This window comes from Rhinolophus hipposideros (assembly GCF_964194185.1).
Source record: "Rhinolophus hipposideros genome assembly, chromosome: 6".
Lineage (NCBI taxonomy): Eukaryota > Metazoa > Chordata > Mammalia > Chiroptera > Rhinolophidae > Rhinolophus > Rhinolophus hipposideros.
In genome coordinates, this window is record NC_138052.1 from 46,860,951 (window position 1) to 46,882,752 (window position 21,802).

The following is a 21,802-nucleotide window of genomic DNA, read 5'->3' on the forward strand; positions in this document are numbered from 1 at the left end:
AGAGAACCATTTGGGTTTTCTTACCCCATTTTTCCTTTCTTTCAACATATGGTTTTAGAAGTTTCTTTAACCATGAATAATCTGCCATTTTAGTTTGGTTATGATAGATTATTTATGGTAACTTATAAGTGCCATTAAATTTTTTCACTAAGAGAGAGAACAGAATATGTAAGATAATATTTTTATAAAACTAAATTTCATGTGTGATAGTTTAAAACAGGGTGACTATTGGCAAGGAAACTAGGTAAATAGTATTTGGTCAGGATGTTGGCAGAAATAGGAGTGAACATATATAAAAATATCAAGGAAGAATTAACAGGACCTGGAGATTGAGAAGGATGAAAGAGAAGTCAACAATGAATGTGAGACTTTTTTTGGAAGGCCCCGAGTAATTTATATATGGAGCTGATGCATTTAACCTATTTGACTTTGATGCTGCCTGTACTTTATTATACATTGATGCCCTCCAAATACCTTTTTTAAAAAGTTTTTATTGTTATAAAATTCACATAACATAAAATTCACTGTTTTAACTATTTTAAAGTATACAATTCAGTAGTTGATAGTATATCAACTTTGTACAACACAAAGTTGTACAACCATTACCACTAATTCCAGAACATTTTATCAGTCCCCAAAGAAATCTCATACCTCCCAATTCCAACGTCCTCTCATCCTCTGGAAACCACTGATTTCCCTTTTGTGTCTAAGAATTTATCTAATCTGGACATTTCGTATAAATGAATCATACAATATTTGGCCTTTTGTGTCTGGCTTCTTTCGCTTAGCATAATGATTTCATTGTTTGACTGGGTTGTATCAGTCAGTACTCCATTTCTTTATATGGCCGAATAGTATTCCATTGCATCGATAGGTATACCACATTTTACTTGTCCATTCATAAGTTGATCCCATTTTTTTCGCTAACATGAATAATGCTTCTGTGAACACTTGTATACAAGTTTTTGTGTGAGTATGTTTTTAATTCTCTTGGGCACATGAAAGTAGAATTGCTTGGTAACTATGTTTAACTTCAAAGTGGCTGCACCATTTTACATTCACACTAGCAATGTATGACAGTTTTAATTTCTCCACATTCTTGTCAATTTAACAATTATAGCTATTGTAGCATGTGTGGATTGGTACTTCACTGTGGCTTTGATTGTATTTTCCTAATGACTGATGGTATCAAGCATCTTTTCATGAGCTTATTTGTCATTTGTAGATCTTCTCTGGAGAAATGTCTATTCAGAATCCTTTGCCGTTTTTTGAAGAGAGGCTATCATAATTTATTTTCTCATTTAACTAAATACTTACGTATTTCTCTGGATCTACTTCTCCATAAAACATTACAATTTTCTATCACAAACTCGTATTTTAAATGGCATGTACTTATGCTTTTTTTCTTCTAATTTCTGTTGCAAACAAAGATATTCACAGGCTACTTTCAGTACTCACGTATGATCAGCCCTTTGTACTTCTGTTGCTTTTTATTGTAAATATATATAACATAAAATTTGCTTCTTTAACAATTTTGGGTGCTAATTCAGTGACATTAAGTACTTTTACAATGTTGTGCAGTGCAGCCATCATCACTATCCATTTCTAGAACTTTTTCATCATCCCAAAAGGCACTCTGTACCTCTTAAACAGTAACGTTAGGGAACTTAAAATATTTTTGGGATCTCGTGATATGGAACCTGGTCTATACCACATAAATCTATTGCAGTTTTGATTTAGTTTAAGGAATGTGTTATATAAAAGATGGACTGTGTTCTTTAATTTTCTTAATTGTCATTGGTTGTTACTATTAGTTTGTGAAGGGGTGATTTCTTGAAATGGCAAATGTGGTTATTTTGAAAAAATATATTTTACCATTATATACACAATGCATATAACTTATTTTTATGTATTGTATATAATTTGAAGTTGAAAATATACATATATATATTTATACTGAACATTTATATAACTTATTGTTTTAGGAAACTCAAGAATATACAAAAAATGTTGTTAGATACTGCATTGAAGCTCTTCAAGATTGGTTTGATGCTATTAATTTCGTAGATGAGGTATGTATATTTTTGATATATGTAATAGCATTTAAGAAAATAAGTGTTAGATTTCATTTAACATTGAAAATAATGAATACCTTTTCATGGGGTAAGGGAAAGAAGTCATAACAAATACAGTATCATTAGGTTTTAGTAAAGTGGGAGACCAGTTCTTGGACATTTAGGAGGTTCCACAGTGCATTAATCATGTTTGCTTATTTCCTAGAGAAGGGCATAATTTTTTTCTTTCTGTTTTTAAATGTATGTGTCAGTATTTGTCAGGAGTAAATTAATTTTATTTGAAGAGGTAAAAGTGACAGTACAAATATGAATAGGATGGGGAGATTAATGGGAAGGGTATCACAACTTTATTAATTGGTCAGCGTTCTTCTGTGGGCTTGAACAAAGGTGACTGTTATTAATAATGAACGGAGACAACTTGGCACAGAACATGCTCTATGAATTACACAAGGGTTTGCTTCTAATTAGTCAGCCAAGTGGTGATGGTGGGGACTTTTATTTCTTTTCCGTTCTTTTTAAAATATTGTGTACAATCACAAACTTATTGAAAAGTTGGAAATAGAGTAAAAAGCAATTTGTTTTCTTGAACCATTTGGGAGTTAAGTTGTTGACTTGATGCCCATTATTCCAGATACTTTAGTGTGTATTTCCTGTAAACAAGGACATTCTCTTATGTAGCCATATACAAATTAGGAACCTATAAAAATTAGGAAATTAACATTAATATATTATTACTACCTAATCTTTTGATCTCATTCATGATTTACCAATTGTCCAATGATGTCCTTTATAGGATCTTTTTCAGAATCCCATATTGCATTTAGTTATCATGGCTCTAGTCTCCTTCTGGAGTAGTTTCTCATTCTTTTATGACTTTTAGTACAGAGACATTTAGAAGAGTATAGCTCAGTTATTTTGTAGAACATCCCTCAATTTGGGTTTGTCTCATGATTAGATTCAGATTATGAATCTTTTGCGGGAATACTATTAGTCTTTTCATTGCACCCTATGTGGTGGTTTATGATTTTTGTTTGTTTTATTACTGATGGTGTTTCTTTAATCGTTTGATTAGGGAGGTGCCAACCAGACTTCTTCATCATAAAGTTACCCTTTTTCTCATTGTAATTAATATTTTGTGAGGATGCATTTTAAGCTATGTAACTGTATCTGTCTGTTCATCTAACTTTCAATTCATTACTTAATTTTTATCTCTAGGGATTCATAGTTTCTATTTTATTCAATGGGTTATAATCTATTACTAGTTATTTGATGATCAAACTGTTTCAGATTTGCCAGCGAGAGCCCCTTTGAGCTGGTTTCTGTGTCCTTTTGACTTGTCCCATTAATCTTTGAGCACTTTCATTCTTTGTGGCCCAACAAGATGTCTCAGGTTCACCTATATTTTCCCTGTTCCATTCCTGGAATCAGTCATTTCTTGCAGGATCCCTGATTCCTTAGTAGAGAACAGTATTTAGAAGGCAAGGTCTGGGTGCTTGTTGTGCTCATTGCTATTGGGGCATCACTGCTCTCAGGCCTTCGCAGTGAACAGAAGTAAGAAACACATGCATGTATGTATATTCACATATTTGCATCTATATGTATTTCTCTATCTAGTAATATGTATTGAAAGCTTTGTGTTCAAACTGATATTTTAAATTCCAGTATAGCACCACTGGACTTAGTCTAGTTTTCTCCAACACTAAGAAACCTGGTGTCCATTATCCTTAATACATTTACTTATTTGACCAGTCCTCTTATATATAATCAATTGCTCATCTCAGTTGCCTCCCTTCCCCCTGCATGGATACTCTCTTCTCCCTGCATTTGTCACCCCCTCTTCCCCGCCACGGGGACACTCTCCTTATCCTGTTAGGGCTCTGACTCACACCTTGGACTACCCTTCTGTGAAGAAGCCCTTCTCACCCTGTTTGTGCTTTGATTTCCCACACCAGACTCTATGTCTTTTGGGATGTCCTCCTCATCCAGCTTTGGCTCTGATACCCACATTGGCCCTTTGCACAAGTGGATAATCTCCTCACCTTGCTTGTATTTTGATCCCCTATTCCAGGATAGCTTCTTGTGTCATTGCCCCCTTTACCTCTGTCTGGCTCTGACTCCTCAACCCAGGTCAGTCCCCAGATGGATGCCTCCTCACCTTGATTGTCTCTGACACACTACCATTGCGCGCTGCCCTGCTGTATTGATGCCCTTTGGACTCTGCTCAGACCTGACTGCCTATGTCACACTATACCCTTTGTAAACCACACCCCCCCTTCTGTGCAGATGTTCTTTTCATCCTAAAGACCTCTGACATCTCATACCACCCCCTTCACCCATATTGGACATCTCATCTACCCTACCCCTTCTCCCCTCCCCAAGTAGTCCTACTCACCCTTGGCTCTGACATCTCTCTTTGGATTCCTCACTTGTAGTTGCCTGTTTTGCTCTATTTCCTACCTTACTTCCCCCCTGCCCCCCGACCCAAATGGCTTTAAGGACTGAATTGTTCACGAAGGGAAGAACCCCTGCTATCTTTAATCCTTCCTGCCCAAACTAATTTATTTTCCATCCTTGATTACTTCTCCAGCATTTGTGTCTGCTTTTAGCCTTCGACCTGGAGTTTGTCCATTTGGATTCTGATTCTGCCTTCACCAAATCACCATGATTCTTACCTTGTCTAAATGTTGGTCTTTAGCTTAAACTTTGTTTATATAAATTGTAATGAGTCAGTATTCAAAGAAAACATTTTCTAGCCTCCAGAGCTCCATCCTACTTTCAACTTGCTTTATACTCCTTCACCCCATCTAGTTTTAGTCCAAAAGATGGAGCTTCAGCTAGAGCTTCTCTTAATCCAGTTCTCATTGGTATTTGAAACTTTAGGAATTAATTGTTGAAATCGTAGCCTCATTAAGACAACAGGCAGATTGAAGTAGGGGAAATTACATTACACAAATAGAGTTATGTAGTAAGTGTTTGACATGAAATTCATCCACGGTTGAACTCAGGGATGGATTTAAGGACAGTTAGAATCATGTATACAGCTCAGCTAAACTTAAGGAAATAGTACATTTGTTTTTCACACACAAATATTTTTTGAATGTGTAAAGAACTTACATATATTTTGCAGAGAAAATAAATATAGAACTTAAGGAAGCAATAGGTTATAGTTGTTATGGTGTTTAAATGTTTTGTTTCTTAAAGTGCTTTGACATACTATATTTGTTCTTCAAAATAATTCTCTGAAATAGAGAAGATATTATTATCACCCACTCTTTTGTAGATGTGAATTGGATATACAGAGATATTAAATGACTTGCCTATAGTTATGTAGCAAATTACTGGTAGTTCTGGGACCAGAACTCACATCTCTCAACTCCTTGTCTGGTAGTGTTTCTATTAGACTATTGGCCATGGAAAGAGCCTTGGAGTCAGGCAGAACTGAGTGTAAATTATGGCTGTGCCACAAATCAATTAACTATATTATTTTGGATGGGTTTTTTTTTTCTTTATTTTAAGCATTGCTGAGTCCATCTTCTCATCTGTTTATTGAGGATGATAATATTAGACAATGAGTATTGACTAAGAGGCACATATTACATGTGTGATGAATATTGTTTTTCCATCCTTGTGGGTGGATGTCAGAAGTTACTACGGTAATCCACAGATTAAGCAAGTAATATTTTTTGAATTGAATTAAGCCAAATCAAACAATCAAATAGAAAACAGAGACGGAATAAATTTTCCTATGAGGTAGGCCATTTAAGAATCCTCAAATACATGAATGAATATAATTTAGGGCAATAGTTATAGGATGTAGCAAGATAGTGTGACTAGAGTCCTCTGAAAAGAGGGAAGTAGAACACGCATTCATCCAGCAAATATTTATTGAATGTTTGCTATGTTATAAACTTTGGGGGTACAGTGATGTGACCAATTTTAGGAAGTGGAATACAAGTAAATTATTAATTTGATTTTGGTGCTTCTGTAAAGTTGTGACCAGGTGCTTTGGGGGAGAGTACAGTGGAGCATCTGAGTTAGCCTTAGGGACTCGGGAAAAGCTTCCTAGTAGAAATGTCCTTTGAGCAAAGTCTTAATTATATGTTAATCCAGTGGGTAAGGAATGTATATCATTTGAGGCGGAGGGATACATATACAAAGATGCAGACGCTTGGTGGGTACATGAGTTTATGGGATAGGAGATGAGGCTGGAGAAGGAAGCCCTGTCTTCTCGAGAGGTAGAAGGTTGTCAGGAGGTTAAAAACTACCGGGAACCATTAAAAGATTGTGAATGGACTAAATACAGATTAAATTAATGTCTTGGTAAGATTACACCTGGCAGCAATGGAGGTTTAAATAGAGAAATGTGTTAATTAAGGTTTTTTTGAATGCAAAACGGAAACTATACCCATTAAATTCCCCATTTTCTCTCACCCCTCCAACTTGTACAACCACCTTTATGCTTTCTGTCTATGATTTTGACTAAGTACCTCATATAAGTGGAGTCATACAGTATTTGTCTTTTTGTGACTGGCTTAGCATAATGTCCTCAAGATTCATGCATGTGGTAGCATGTGTCATAAATTTCTTTTTATAGAAGGCACACTTTATTAGAATAATTTTCTAATATATTGAGGAGGATGTTATTCTCATATTGGTTTTGGAAAAAACTCTTTCAGGGATGGTGACACATTGCAGCTCTTTATAACTCTATACTGATATTACATTAGCATAATTATCTGAATGTAGTGGATAAAATTTTTTAACGTGAAGAAATTTTTTAATATGAAGAAAACTTTTAACATAAAGAAAAATTTGTAAAAGCATTAAAAGCAAATAATACCTTTTTAATTTTTCTTGTTTGTTTAAGAAGGACAACTGTTGTGTACTTTTGTCCTGTAATGATAGTGTGACCTGTGGGAGTCACAGATTTAAAATGCGAATTTTGTAATATTCACAAGGATGCCAAACGCCCATGACATGTATTGTACGAAGAATTCTTATGGAGGTTGTGTGTGCAGCGTTGATATGGGGAGCATATCATCCATCCCCTTGTCCAAGCAAGCCTTTCACCTATAGGACTGTGGTGAGAGCCTCTTACCACTCTAAATAGAACAGTGGAGTCCAAGCTAGCCCCTCAGTTCACTGCTTGTTAACTTTAGGAAGTAATACTTAAGTTTTCTAAGCTTGAATTTCCTTGTTTATAAAAATGAGACTATTAATAGTTCCTTCCCCATAGGGTTGTTGTGAGGATTAAATGAGGTAAGGTAAATAAAGTGCCTATCATGAGGACTGGCACATATAAGTGCTCAATGATTGTTAGCAGCAATTACCGTGTTTCCCCGAAAATAAGACCTTGCCGGACCATCAGCTGTAATCCGTCTTTTGGAGCAAAAATTAATGTAAGATCCAGTATTATATTATACCTTATGTTATATTATATTACATCATATTAATTTTTGCTTCAAAAGACGCATTAGAGCTGATGGTCCGGCGAGGTCTTATTTTCGGGGAAACACGGTATTGTCTTATTACTATCATTATGTTTGGTAGGCATACATTTGAAGATACCCAAATGGGCTACTGTAAAGGGAAATTTCTCTCATCCCTTGTTTTGTGCTAGATGTTTCAGAAGATTCAAAATTGTATACAATTTCTGCCTTCAAGGAACTTGCATTTAGGTATCTAAAAATGGAATAATTTTATCTATAGTGGCTTTTAAGCTACATCTTCTAAAATTTTAAGTTTTGATTTAAAAGTATAGGGATAAATCAAGGTAAAAGTATGGTTTTAGCATTTTCAAACCTTCTTGGAACGTCTGTTAAACATTCTTTGACTTGTGGATTTTGTTTGTTTGTTCCAGCCAGCACCTAACCAAGTCACTTTTCATTTACCACTTCATCGTTACTATGCTATGTTTCTGAGTAAGGTAAGACTGGCATTAAGCCATTCTTTTAAAAAAATATATAGAAAATAAATATTAAATTAGTAACTTTTTAAATCATAATTTTTAGGCTGTGAAATGTCAAGAACTAGATTTGGATTCTGTTTTACCGGATCAGGAAATGTTAATGAAACTAATGATTCACCCACTCCAAATTCAAGTATGTATTCAGGTTTTTACAGCGTTTTGAATTGAACCTTTGTTTAAGTGATTCTTCCTTTATTTTATTTTTATGCCTTTAACATTGCTTTTATAGCCAAAATATTTGGAAAAAAATTTTTAGTTTAGTTTTGGTGTTTTTGCCAGATTATTTAGTTCTAAATAATTTAAATTTAGTTACAATTTCCCCAGGAATTCTTTTCATTATCTTTACTTACAGGGGAGTTTGACAGCACTGTTTTGGTAGTCAGGAGACCTAATAGACTTTAGCATTGGTGCCACCACTGTTTCCTCATCCATGTTGTTTGGGAGTAATTCACCTACTTGATTCTTAATTTCCCTATCTATAAAGTGAGAGAAGAGAAAAAAGAGAAGAATTAGCTTACATAAGCCCTGTGGTTTCTTTAAGTTCTAAGATTAATTTTGTGGGCCAACCTTTTATGTACATTAGAGGGACTTGCTCTTCAATTTGTTTTTCTGGCAATTTTAGATTTGTTAATCATTACTGAACTTTAACTATGGGGGTTAGGAACAAGTAGGAGATGAAGTTATGACTGTGCTTAGTTTTAATTGATACAGAACATGAATACATGAAGAATTAAATATTAACATAATAAAATTTATTCTGATGTGACCCTCTCTCACCTCTCTTATTTGGAAAGGGGCTAGTTTGCATTGAAGGTTGAGTTACGGGTGAATTAAAGATGTAGATTTTATTCATTGACTTTGAACACTTAACTTGGTTTTATGCTTATTCCTGTGTTTCTTTAAGCATTATGTATGCCTTTTTTTGAGGAGGAGAGTTAAACATAAGTGTCACCGATTCCTCATGAAAGATTTCAGTGAAAATTGTTATAACTGTATCCAGGAGTTATCGTGGAAAACTAATTCACGTATAAACTCCAAAAGAAGGGACTATATAAAGCACTTAAAAATTTTAAAGTATGTATTTGAATTGAATATCTTTAACATTGGACAGAATGTCAGGCTCATACTGTAATTGAGTTATAAAATATTTTGAAATGATTGTTCAATATAGCATTATTTTATAAAGATTGAATTCAGGTGACTTCTTTGTCTAGTTTACATAATTTTTATTTTACTAGGCAAGTCTTGCTGAAATCCACAGCAATATGTGGGTAAGAAATGGTCTGCAAATCAAAGGACAAGCCATGACCTATGTTCAGTCTCATTTCTGTAATTCCATGATTGATCCTGACATATACCTATTACAGGTAAGTCAGCTTTATAATGCAGATGTACTTTTAGAAGTGTTTCATTTGTTCCCACAGGATTTTAATTTATAGAGGTGACTATATAATGATACAGAGAGGTCATTGCTATTGAAAGAAGAATTTATTACTACCGTTTCCAAAGAGAAGGTGTCATGCCACATCATGCAGGACCACAGAGCAAACATTAGATTTTGGTCAGGAGGCAGAAGCAAGAGTAGGGGGAAATACTAGAGCAGAACCTTTATTGGGGTTTCCACTTGCTAGGAAAGGCAAGGCAGGGCGGGATAAACACTTTAGGATTGGCTAGTTAGAATAATTCTTGTTGACTTTGGGGGATAGGGACTGTCCCCAGCTCTCTGGTACCTGGTCCTTGACTGATTTAGGGCAGGGGAAATATTGGATTGGTGTGTGAGAGTTGGATAAAGGGGTAATTGACTTGCATATAAGAGGCTTGTTCCCAAATGAGTTGTTTACTATTTTTAGGAATTAGCCCTGAGAGGAGTAGTCTCTCCCGGGTCTGTAAGACCTCCCAAGATGTCAAAACATCATAAGATTCAGAAAACGAAAAAAACATGATTAATGTAAAAAATAAAACTGAATACTGGGAAATAAAGTTTGTGGTGTTTTTCTTTTTCATTTTTTTGTCTTTTAAAGGTTTGTGCTTCTAGACTTGACCCAGATTATTTTATTTCATCTGTCTTTGAAAGGTAAGCATAATTTTTTTAAAGACAGGTATTAGGAAGTATTTGGAATTTAAGTTAATTTTGTTTTAACTTAAAAAAAATCTGTCTCAAATATTTCTTACAGATTTAAGGTAGTAGATTTGTTGACAATGGCTTCGCAACATCAAAACACGGTACTTGATGCAGAGCATGAGAGATCGATGTTAGAAGGCGCTCTTACATTTCTTGTGATTCTTTTGAGTCTGCGTTTACACTTAGGTAAAAAGCATTAATACTAATGCTTGGGTATTAACTATTGTCCTCCCTTTCTTTCCCTTTCCCAGTGTTAGTAACTGACTAATGGAAAAAAAGAAAATGGTGTGGATATATTTAAACAGTATTTCAAACTCTTGGTATGTTGTACAATTGATACTCCTTTTAGAATATCCTTTAAAATACCCTTGACTTAAGGGAACTGCAAACTACTTCAGGGTAGTGAAACTGCAGTTATATTTGGGGCATTGCATTCTTTAATTTTTGAAACATCTCATTTTTGGTAAAACAGCTTAAAATGTGTGGTAAGTTGTTTATAATTTACATAAAGATTTATTAATTCTGTTTTTAATTATTTTAGGCATGTCTGATGATGAGATTCTCAGGGCCGAGATGGTAGCCCAGCTGTGTATGAATGACAGAACACATAGTTCATTGCTGGACCTCATATCCTTTTAAAAGTTTAATTTTCTGTTAGTTGCAGGATCTAAAAAATAAGTAATATTTACAAATTAAAGATATATCACTTTTTTGATCAAAAAATTCTTTATACAATGGAGTATTACGCAGCCATAAAGAAGAAAGAAATCTTATCATTTGCAACAACATGGATGGATCTAGAGAACATTACATTAAGTGAAATAAGTCAGAAAGAGAAAGACAAGTACCATATGATCTCACTTATATACGGAATCTAAAGAAAAGAATATGTGAATGAACTAATCAGAAACAGTTTTGGGGACACAAAGAAAAAACCGAGAGTTGTTAGATGGGGGGTGTGGGGATAAGGGGAAAGGTGAAGGGATTAGGAAGCAGCTGGTAACCACAAGATGGCCTCAGGGTTTTTTGAAAATTAATTTGGGGAACGTATTCAATAATGTTGTAAAGATTTTGTTGGGTATCCGATGGACATGCGTCCTATTTGGGAGACCACCTCAGAGATACTGGGGATGCCTGATCATGGCATTGTACACCAGAAGCTAAACATTAATGAATGCCAACTATAATTTTATATATATAATGTGATGGCTCGGTGCGAGGTCGGAGGGATAGTGGATGGGGGGAGTGGGTTCACAGTGTGGGGGATGTGGATGGTGAACATCTGGGTGTTGCCTTGTCTTGTACACCTGAAACTAATAAATTAAAACAAAAACTACAGCATTGAAGCCATATTAGTAAATAAAAACATGAACGTACAAAAAAAAATTCTTTGAAGTTGAAAAATGGTATGGAAAAAAACTTCAATTGTTCGTTCAACTGTGTGTTCAGGGCTAGTGGCAGACGTTTCTGACTGTAATTGTCTCTTCTTAGGGAGCTCTTGTGAGACCTCAGAATCGATGGCTCTGGGCACCCAGGATCTGACCTTCCAGGCCAGCGTTAGTGAAAGGAAGCTGGACACCTTGTAAAAGGCTGCTAGGTCTACTTCACATAGCCTGCCTGGAATTCATAGTTAAAATTTAGTAGTATACCTTATAATTATCATTACTTGTGTTTTAAAGGTTCTGAGGATTTTTTTAGAATCCAGTAAAAAATCAAGAGGTTTTTCATGGCAAAGACTATTGTCTACAAACTTTGAAAACTTATAGTTTCTTTGTATAGACCATGGACACTTTATTATTTGTTATTGTTAATAAAATTTTAGACAAAGCTAATCATGTTACTTTGTGATAAAAATTTATTTTGCAAATTTTTGACTAAATTTACTTTGTATATTGTGAACATGTTTGGAATAATTTTCTAAAATTTTGTGAAATCACTCCTATTAGAATGCCTATTTGATAGTCTTGGATTTTCATAAGCAGCAATTTGATATTGTTTGACGATTTGTTTCAACAATTATATACTATGTGTCAATGCTGTAACACAGCAAAAGCATTCTCTGTAACTTTGAATTTTAAGGAATTACATACTTTAACATGAAGTCAATAGGAAAGAACCTGTGGTTTTCTGATTTCTTTATTTTTAAAAATTTGATTAGCATCTTTTTCTTTGAGACATTTATGTTTTTGGAAAAACAATCTTTGCTCATAAAAATCTTGGTTAATTTTTAGCATACTCTGATTTTTTAAGGGAAAGTTTATTTGCAAAATGCTGACAATGGAAATTATTTTTTAATTTATTTTTTCATTTCCTGAAATGTGGTTAGTTTGTTTTGGGGAAAATACACTTAGGGACTACTTCAGCATATAATTTGGTAGTAGGCTTCTAGATTAAAGGTATTAAAAAATTTACAATTAATAAAAAGCTATTTTTGAACTGTTGTATTATATAGCCCTCTTGTGGCCAACTTTATGTATTACAGCCAATTACTCTACCTCTTTTTAGCAAAAGTAGAAACCAGAGTACCTTGGTAAAATTATAAAGCTGGCTTTTAGTCATTAATTACCTTTTTTCTTGACACATACATCATATTCCAGAAAATCCAAATCCCAAAAGTGGCATTATTCCTGGCAGTTATAGCTTTGAATCAGTTTTATCAGCTGTAGCTGATTTTAAGGCTCCTGTTTTTGAACCTGGAGGTTCTATGCAACAAGGCATGTATACTCCTAAAGGTATGTTTCCATATATAGACATTCTTTCAAATATCAGTTTTTGAAGGTGAGTTGTGTATACTGAGAGAAAATTTTTGTCTTTTATTTATTCTTAGCTTCGTTTTTTTTTTCCTTCCAACTTTCTTATAGATTATGTTTGTCCTTTATGGTATACAGTGATACTCTGTTTATAAATCTACGGTTTTATGTTGCAATAATTTCTTAGATAACTCTAGATTATAAAAGGAACTTTATATATGAACTCTAGTTTATTTTTATACGTGAATGAACTGTAAATGAACTACAAATTATAAAACAAAACATATACTTAAAAACATTTTGAATATATTTGCTCTCAGTTTGATTTGAAATTGTTCTCATTACCCAAATTTTAATTTGAAACAGTTAATATTAAAATCTATATAGAATGCTGAAACATTTTCTTACATTTTGAACCTATGTAAATATATAGAAGCCTTTTCCTTAAGTGGTTGGTTTTCTAAGGTTTTCCCCCTTCAATGACATGTTTGACAAGAGCCAGAAGTAGGTGAATTCTTGACTACTAGTCTGCTCTTTTTAACTCTCACATTTTCACTAAGTTAAAATTTTAAAGGAAGTAACAGTTGTATCCTTCTTGACCTCCTCATCACTCACTGTCCAAATGGAAAACTGATGTCCACTTTGAAGTTGTGAATAACATGTACAGTGTTCGGTAAAACACAGCAGAATAAGCCTTACCATGTGGGATTTTTCAGGGAGTTCACAAAAGTAGCAAGAAGAGTCCAGACAAGAGTTTCTTTTTGGAATATATTCCATTAAAGGAAAAGCACATTATTTCTTTATTGTAGAGAGCACTTTGTATCTAAAATTTAGATGAGCTTCCAAGTGGAGTGGTGTTCGTGTATGGTGCAGTGCTTATAGAAGTAAGAAGCGAGGATTTGAGGATTACCTCTGTCAGACTCACTTGTGGTCCTTATTATAAACTCAGGCTCCTGTGCCTCAGCCCCAGTCTGCTCTCTTTAGGATCTCTGGGGATGGGTTCTGCAAATACGCTCTTTGTTCTTTAACACTCTCTGTAAGGTGATTGTCATGCACAGTAAAGTTTGAGATTCTGAGATGGGGCACTAGGGCATTTGAAGATTAGAGTCAAGAAATTGAGTGTCATATTCAAATACAGTCTGAATTGTATTCGCTAGTTGTGTGATGTTGAGAAAAATCAGTTTTTTATCTTTGGATTTGACTTATTTGTGAATCTGTTACACAAAACTGATAAAAGCACCCCTAATCTAGTTGAAGTAGGTGTAGGGAGTGGACATAGCTTTTCATCTGTTTGGCCATCTCCTTGCTCCTAATTTGGGCCCTGTTAAGACTCTGTGAAAATCCAGCTCCAGTGGAACGCTGTTTGATGCCTGTTGGACTAGCACTAAAGTTTTCTTCCATTGCTATGGTTTTATAATTCTGATAAAAGCATTGGCATTTTAATTGTACAAATTGATAGATTTAAAAGTGAAGGACAGTAAAGGATAATAGAAATAATTACAAAAGTCTTTGTCTTTGTGAAGGCCTATCTTAAGAATCTTAAGTCATACTTTGACAATTTAAGGTGAATAGCATGTTACATAAACATAGGGACAATCATTGATAGTTACTTGTGCTAGAAAGTTGAAATTATAGTAGATGTGTAGGGAGAACCTTAAGCTTTTTCCCATGTTTTCAAATGTTAAGAATTCTGCTAGAGAGAATGAGAACGGGGAAGGAACTTAAAAAGAGGCAGCAGTTTCTAAAATTATTATCCTCAGGTCACACTGTAGATTTTTACCACATCTAAATACCATCTCTACTGTTATATACTTAGTATGTTGATTTCTTAAATGGATTCACTTTTTTAAACTTTGCCTCATCCTAAACATGATTATTAGTGAGATCACTGGCTTTATTTGCAATGTACAATTTTCTTATACATGTTGATATAACTATTAAAATAATTAGCTATGTATAGTTAATACTTAAAATCATCTTGTATACCATCAGTTGTACATACAAACACACATGGGATAGTGGTTCCTAGTTATGGAGAAAGTAAGGAGATCAATTATCAATTTCAAAATGTCAGTACCATAACAACTTTCAAAAGTGTTAATGCATTCATTGTCTTTCTTACTTTCTAGTTGGCACTTTACAAAAAACAAACAAAAAACATCAATGAACTAAACTTTTATGGCGAGACATTATCATATTAAAGTTTATTGGGGTGATAATGGTTAGTAAAGTTACATAGATTTCAGGTGTATAATTCTGTATTACATCATCTATAAATCCCATTGTGTATTCACTACCCAGAGTCAGTTCTCCTTCCATCACCATATATTTGATCCCTTTTACCCTCATCTACCACCACCCTCCTGCATTATCATATTATAAAACTTTTTGCTCACTAGTTCTTTCTGAACTTAAGAGAACATTCATAATGATGAAATTATGATTTTTAACTTAGAAAACTATTCACTACATCAGGCTTATTAAGGCAAATATATAATCAATTAAACTATCCCATATATTAAATTTAAAATATACTTAAATGTAATTAGTCATTAGAGATTGACTTTATTCCTAAGAAGTCAGTGTTTTGTTTCTACTTTCTTTTGAATACTAGCTGAAGTCTGGGATCAGGAGTTTGACCCCGTCATGGTCATTCTTCGCACAGTTTACCGTAGAGACGTGCAGTCTGCAATGGACAGATATACAGCATTGTAAGTCCGTTATGTTGATTAGTATAATAATGGATACCTTGTATTTATATAGAAAAATTTCAATTATAACAAATGTGATATGCTCTCATTAAAGTATACTCTCAATCTTTAGAGGAGAAAATAATATTTTAAGATTTAAGAAAATCAGGCTGAGATTTATAATCTCAAGATCTCGATCCAAAATCTGATGTTAATCTGATGAAAATAAATTTTATAAAATATCACAAGTAAACATAAATAAAAAAATAACAAACTTATGTAGTTGCTATTTGACCAGTGGAATTGAAAGCTTAGTTTTGTGTTGTTCTACTTGGAAACCAGTAGGGGAGGCACGAGTTAAGTGAATGAAATTGTCTGAAATCAGAGCTGATGGGTATCTACAAAAAGTGGTAATATTACTGTGTTCTTGATAAGTGGGAAAATAGCCAAAGCAAAATGAATTTTACTTGTAAATATTTAACAAAGTAGTTTAAAATGTTGATGACTGCAGAAAATAAACATTTTGAAGGATATCTTTTTAATGAAGAATTCAATTTTGTATGTTGTTGTAGACTATTTCTAATGTATTATTTCCACATATTTTTACACCTTAGTAGCTAACATTATATTGCTAAACATCATAGGTTATCACCTTTTATTTGTGCTTTTCTATGTCTTAATTTAAACATTTAAAAATAGTATTAAAATGATATAAATGTCTTTAATCTTGAGAAAACATTTTGTCCCGATAACTGTAAATACAGATACTAGATATAATTGAAACTTTTCTTCAGCCAAGACTTTGCAGTAATGGATATATGTTGAATTTAAGATCTATCAGAGATATACCTGAAGAAAGTTTGTAGTGCCGAATTTTAGCATACTCCCCTCCACAACAAAATAAAAACAAAAAACAAAACCCAGTTCAGCCATCAGCAGCATCTTTCTCCCTTTCTCTAAAACCCTTAGGGAGATAGTCTGCTTTCTTAGCATTTGTTTCTATATTTATGGAATGATTTTGTAACTATTTGTTTGCTTGTAGGCTTTTAGTTCCTTGAGGCAAGATACTATTGTCTGTTTATCTCTTTTACGTTTTCAGTATCTATCTCAGGGCTGGCACATAGTAGGTGTTTAGAATATATTTGTTGAATAAATACATTTGAGAGGGTCACATTGAAAAATGAAAAAATGGGTGGGAGAAAGCATTTGCATGGAAAACCTAATGTGGTTTTCATAAACTGTGCTGTCCTAAGTGGCTTTGCCTTTTTTCTGGGGGCAATGGTGACGGCTGATCATTTGAGTATATAAATTAAGTGTATAGTAAATTTTATTCTCTTCTACTTTGTAATAAGTAGAAATTTAGATTGGGACTGGGCTGAAACTTTCAAAGCTTTGAAAGTCATTAAATACTTAATCTAATCCATTTAAAGGGAAAATTTTATTTAACGATACACATTTATTGAGTGCTTGTTATATGCTAGGCACTCTATAAAATTGTATCTGTTATTTTTCACATAGGAGACTTTTAATTGATCTCTGAGCAGTTGATTTCCATCATTTAGACCTGTGGTTCTTAGACAGCGGTGATTTTTGCCCTCTAGGGACATTTGCCATTGTCTGAAGACTGGGAAGGTTGTTACTGACCTCCAGTAAAGACTAGGTTTGCATCCTACACCAAAGTATTATCTGGTCCCAAATGTCATTAGTGTCATTTGAGAAACCTGGTTTAGACCTATACTGACACACAGGTAATCTTTTACGTTTGCAGGTTGTCTTGTGTTTTAAAATCTATTTTGTGTTCTTAGTTGTTTAGAACTACATTATATTTTGACTTATTAACTATTTCACATAGAGAAAAATCATGTCCTCAGAGCTATTTTTATTAATTTTTCTTTTTTGCTCTCCATTTTTTTCTAATTCTCTCATTCCCTTCATTTGGCTTTTGAGTTCCTGTACAATATCTTTATAGTTTCTTAGAAATATTTCTGAAGTGCTATGATATTTCTTTTTTTTTTTTAATTAATTTTATTGGGGTGACAATTGTTAGTAAATTTACATAGATTTCAGGTGTACAATTCTGTATTACATCGTCTGTAAATCCCATTGTGTGATCACCACCCAGAGTCAGTTCTCCTTCCATCACCATATATTTGAATATGATATTTCTTGGCGGTTTGAAAATCTTTGTTTTAAAAGAAATATGTATTTAAGAAAACAATAACAGATGACAAATAAATATATCCTCTAGTTTCAAACTAAAATCTTTCAATCATTTTCTTCTAAATTAATCTTTGAAATTTTATGTATAAACTATTATATTCATCTAATACATTTTGTATACTTAAAGTAAATATCATACCCAGGAATAAATGTTTGTTTCTATGTAAAACTTAATTTTTTTTGAAATTTATTTTATATGTGAAATATAATATCTGCTCCCTTGATGTGATGTCTTTCATTTGCTGTATATTTGGCTGTATAATTGACTGTTTCATTTCTTATTAGAGTGCAACTGGGAAATAACCCTAAACTGTAGGATTTGCTATTACTTGGTTACTGGTCATTTTCATTTTCTTTCCATTTTAAGGGACAAAAAGTAATTAAACTGATTTTACTGAGAGTGATTTTTTTCTTTTATTTGCAAGAAGGCAATAGAAAGGCCTTTTGAAGAATCACCATGAAAAATGATTGTATAAATTAAAACTGCTATGTTCTCAGAATCTAGCTTGGTGGTACGTACTTTGTAGGCAATCAGTAATTGCTAAATGAATGAAAAATAAATTTCTTTAAAGTTTTGTGCTGAGAGTTTTAGTGAAAATAAGCCATTTGCTTTATGGGATGTTTAGATGTTTCAAATTTTAGGATCTTATTTCTGGAAAAGGCCTTCAAGATCTATCTAGGTTTTATAAAAGTCTTTCAGGGCCCATCACTGGAGGAGTGGGTTGGGCAACAGCAGGAGGAGGCCTGAGAGAGTGGAGGGGTCTCATCCTACTTCCTTTTTTCTTTCCCAATATCCCTTAATGGGCAGGTCAGCTTTTAAAAGAAAAACAAAAACAAGACAACAACAACAAAACAAACCAAGAGTTGGAAAACCATCCATTCAGTTTAGTGTTATATTTTACATAAGAGGACACTGTGGCCAGAAAAGTTCGGTGAAATGTGATTGTTAATGGCAGTGTTGGAACCATTGTCTGGTCATTTCCAAAAGACAAATGTAATTTTTATACAGCGGCTGTTTTAATTTCAGCCAGTAATAAATTTTTTTAAACGATAATTTCTGATATTTTTGTTGCTTCCCATCTCCCATCTAGAAGGTTAATGGGTGCTGGCCTATGTTTGAAAGTATGATGTATGAGCTTATAAATATTTGTTTCAAACTAGTCAATAATTAGGTGTTGGTTTGAGTCACTTAAAATTTTTTTTCCTGTCATGTAGCTTTTCTTTTGCATTATTCCATTAATGCTTGTGAAAAGAGCAGTCAAAATGATATATTACCTGCTGCATTGTACAAATATATAACCTTTATTTTGGAACACTTTATTAATGTTGGTGCTGCACTTTTAGGGGCTACTGCTGAAAGCAAACAATAAGAAACAAAATAAAAACTAAAAATTGCTTTTCTATGCTGAAAGAAATAGAATAGTTGAAATATTTTATCATAAACTATTGGGATTGTTTTGAAAATTATGCTTCTCTGTAGCTACTATAGTGCTATATAGAAACCTTTTTTTAATGTAAACAATTTTAGGGCATCCTCTTCTTGAGTTTTAGATGCAACTCATTTCTCTGGTATGTTGATGATAGTTTTTTTATTTTTTATTTTTAAGATTTTTCTTGCCCCACCTACATAATCTCTGCTTTCTCTGAGTTGAGTATTTTATTGTCTGGTCTCTAACTATTCCATGCGATAGGCATTCATTCAATGGATGTCTAATAATTCTGGCTGCTTGTGATGAAGAGCTCTCCGTGCCCTGGAGCTTGTGGAGTCTGAGCTGTACTGTGGGGTGATTTGGGTAGGCAGGTTTGTTGAGATTGAACAAAGCAAAGCTCTGCCCTCTTGTTTCAGCTCTCATACCGTAAACAAGTGTCCATCTCACAGTCTGTTCAGTGCCATGGTTTTGCATTTTTGTGTGGTGATTTTGCTGTTTAAAATGGCCTTTGGTGGTGATTTTGCTGTTTAAAATGGCCCTCAAATGTAGTGCTGGAGTGCTCTCTAGTGTTCCTAACGGCAAGAAAGCCTTGGTGTGCCATACACAAAAACTTCGTTGTTAGATACGCTTCATTCAGGCATGAGTTATAGTGCTGTTGGCTGCGCGTTTGATGGTAACAAATCAGTAATATAGTATATCCAGTAAAAGGTAGAGGAAATTCACTGATCTGTACATAAAGCCATTCCAAAAAGTGCTACAGTAACAGGCATAGCATGTGATGAAGCTATGGAAAAGCTGAAAAGCTAAATTTGTGGTCTCATGAGATGATGACTGATAAAAAAGTGCAGTGGGCATTGTTGTGAGGCTGAAAGCCAAAGAAATTTACTGTCACATTTACCCAGGGTTAGGAAAATGTTAAACCCTTCTTGCCTGGTGCTGGCTGACTTGCATGTTTCAAAAGGTAATACGGTGTGGAAAATGTTAAACTTGCAGGGAAGATAAGTTCTGCAGATCAGGAGATAGCAGAAGAATTTAAAACAAAAAATACTTGCTAAGAGTTACTCAGGAAAAAGGTTGTGTGGAAGAGAAGATTTTCAATTCAGTGCTGATGGAGCTGGCTTGTTTTACAGACGCATTGGCAAATGAATCTATATAAACACAAATGGCATTTCAGTTGACAAAAATTCTGTGACTTCCAGACTTGCAGGAACCTAACCCTGTGTTTCCCTTTGGGACGATAATTTAGTGTTTGTGGTGACTTTGTAGAACATAGCTATTGCGAATAAAGGCAACTGACGGTATTAGGTATCTGTATGTATGTATGTATATAGGTCTATTTCTCTTGTTCATTCTATAAACTAGTAACACGCTGTCTTAAATACTATAAGTCCTCCTTTCTCCTCCTTCTCTACCTCATCTTCTTCCTTTTCCTACTCCTCTCTCTTCTATTTATAATATTTATTCTTGGCCCTTTACCTTTATGATGACCGTACCAAATTTGATGATAAAACATGTTGGATTTTGATTGAAAGTATACTGAATTCGTAAATTAATTTGGTAGAAATGCCATCTTTACAGTAACGCATTTTCCTATCCACGAACATGGCATATATCCAATTATTTAGGTTGTCTTAATTTCTTTCAATAAAGTTTTATTATTTTTTCCATAAAGGTTTGGACATATTTTGTCAGATTTATTCAGTTATCTTATAATTTTTATAGATATCATATGTGGTATATTGCCTGAGATCATAGTTTCTCTTTGTTTTAGTGAATAAGAATGCAGTTGATTTTTGTTGTTCATCTTGTGTTCAGCCTGATTCTTTTTAGTTCCAATAATTCGTAGATTTTGTAAGATTTTCTTAGGGGATATTTAAATTATCTGGAAATAATGATGATTTGTTTCTTTTATTTGTGTACACACACGCATACACACAGAATCACAAACATTCTTATCTGTCTTTGCTGGCTAGGGTCTCTAGAATAGTATTGAACAATAGCAGTGAAGAAAAGCATCTTGTCTTGTTCCTAATGCTTTTCATGGGTCACTATTAGATAAAATGTTTGTTTTGTAGTTTTGTAGTTACCCATTATGAGGTGAGTAAGTTCTTTTCTATGTCATGCTTAACCAAGAATTTTTATTAGGAGTTTATAATTTTATCAAATGCTTTTCCTGCACCTGTGTAGATCATGGTATACAATCCAAATATCCTTGTGTTATTGGGAAAAACCCAATCTTGTCATGAGACACTCCATCTTTAAAAAGTAAAACATTGCTTGATGAGGTTTACTTTTTAAAAAGAATCTTTTTTCCACTGTACTTATAAGAGGAATAGTCTTATAATTTTTAAAAAATCATCCTGTTTGTATATTGGTAACAAGGTTATATTAACATCATAGGATTGCCTGTGTATTTTCACCCTTTTACTAGTCTCTAAAATTTATGCCACGAGATGGAGATTATCATGAATGTATTTTTTCTTACAGCTTTATTTAAATATAATTCACATATAATTTACCCACTTAAAGTATACAATTCAATCAGTG

The 21,802-nt window shown here is 33.7% G+C and overlaps 1 protein-coding gene across 5 annotated transcripts in view; it reads left to right on the forward strand.

The window, feature by feature from the left end:
• Positions 1–21,802, forward strand: part of UBR3 (ubiquitin protein ligase E3 component n-recognin 3) — a 172,231-nt gene that overhangs the window by 63,424 nt on the left and 87,005 nt on the right. For all 5 annotated transcript variants that reach the window (XM_081052767.1, XM_081052769.1, XM_081052770.1 and 2 more), the window contains exons 11-19: positions 1,986–2,072; positions 7,936–8,001; positions 8,087–8,176; positions 9,282–9,410; positions 10,065–10,117; positions 10,218–10,351; positions 10,707–10,792; positions 12,756–12,897; positions 15,530–15,626. In XM_081052767.1, coding sequence (XP_080908893.1) covers positions 1,986–2,072; positions 7,936–8,001; positions 8,087–8,176; positions 9,282–9,410; positions 10,065–10,117; positions 10,218–10,351; positions 10,707–10,792; positions 12,756–12,897; positions 15,530–15,626 — 884 coding nt within the window. The remainder of the gene's footprint in view (positions 1–1,985; positions 2,073–7,935; positions 8,002–8,086; positions 8,177–9,281; positions 9,411–10,064; positions 10,118–10,217; positions 10,352–10,706; positions 10,793–12,755; positions 12,898–15,529; positions 15,627–21,802) is intronic.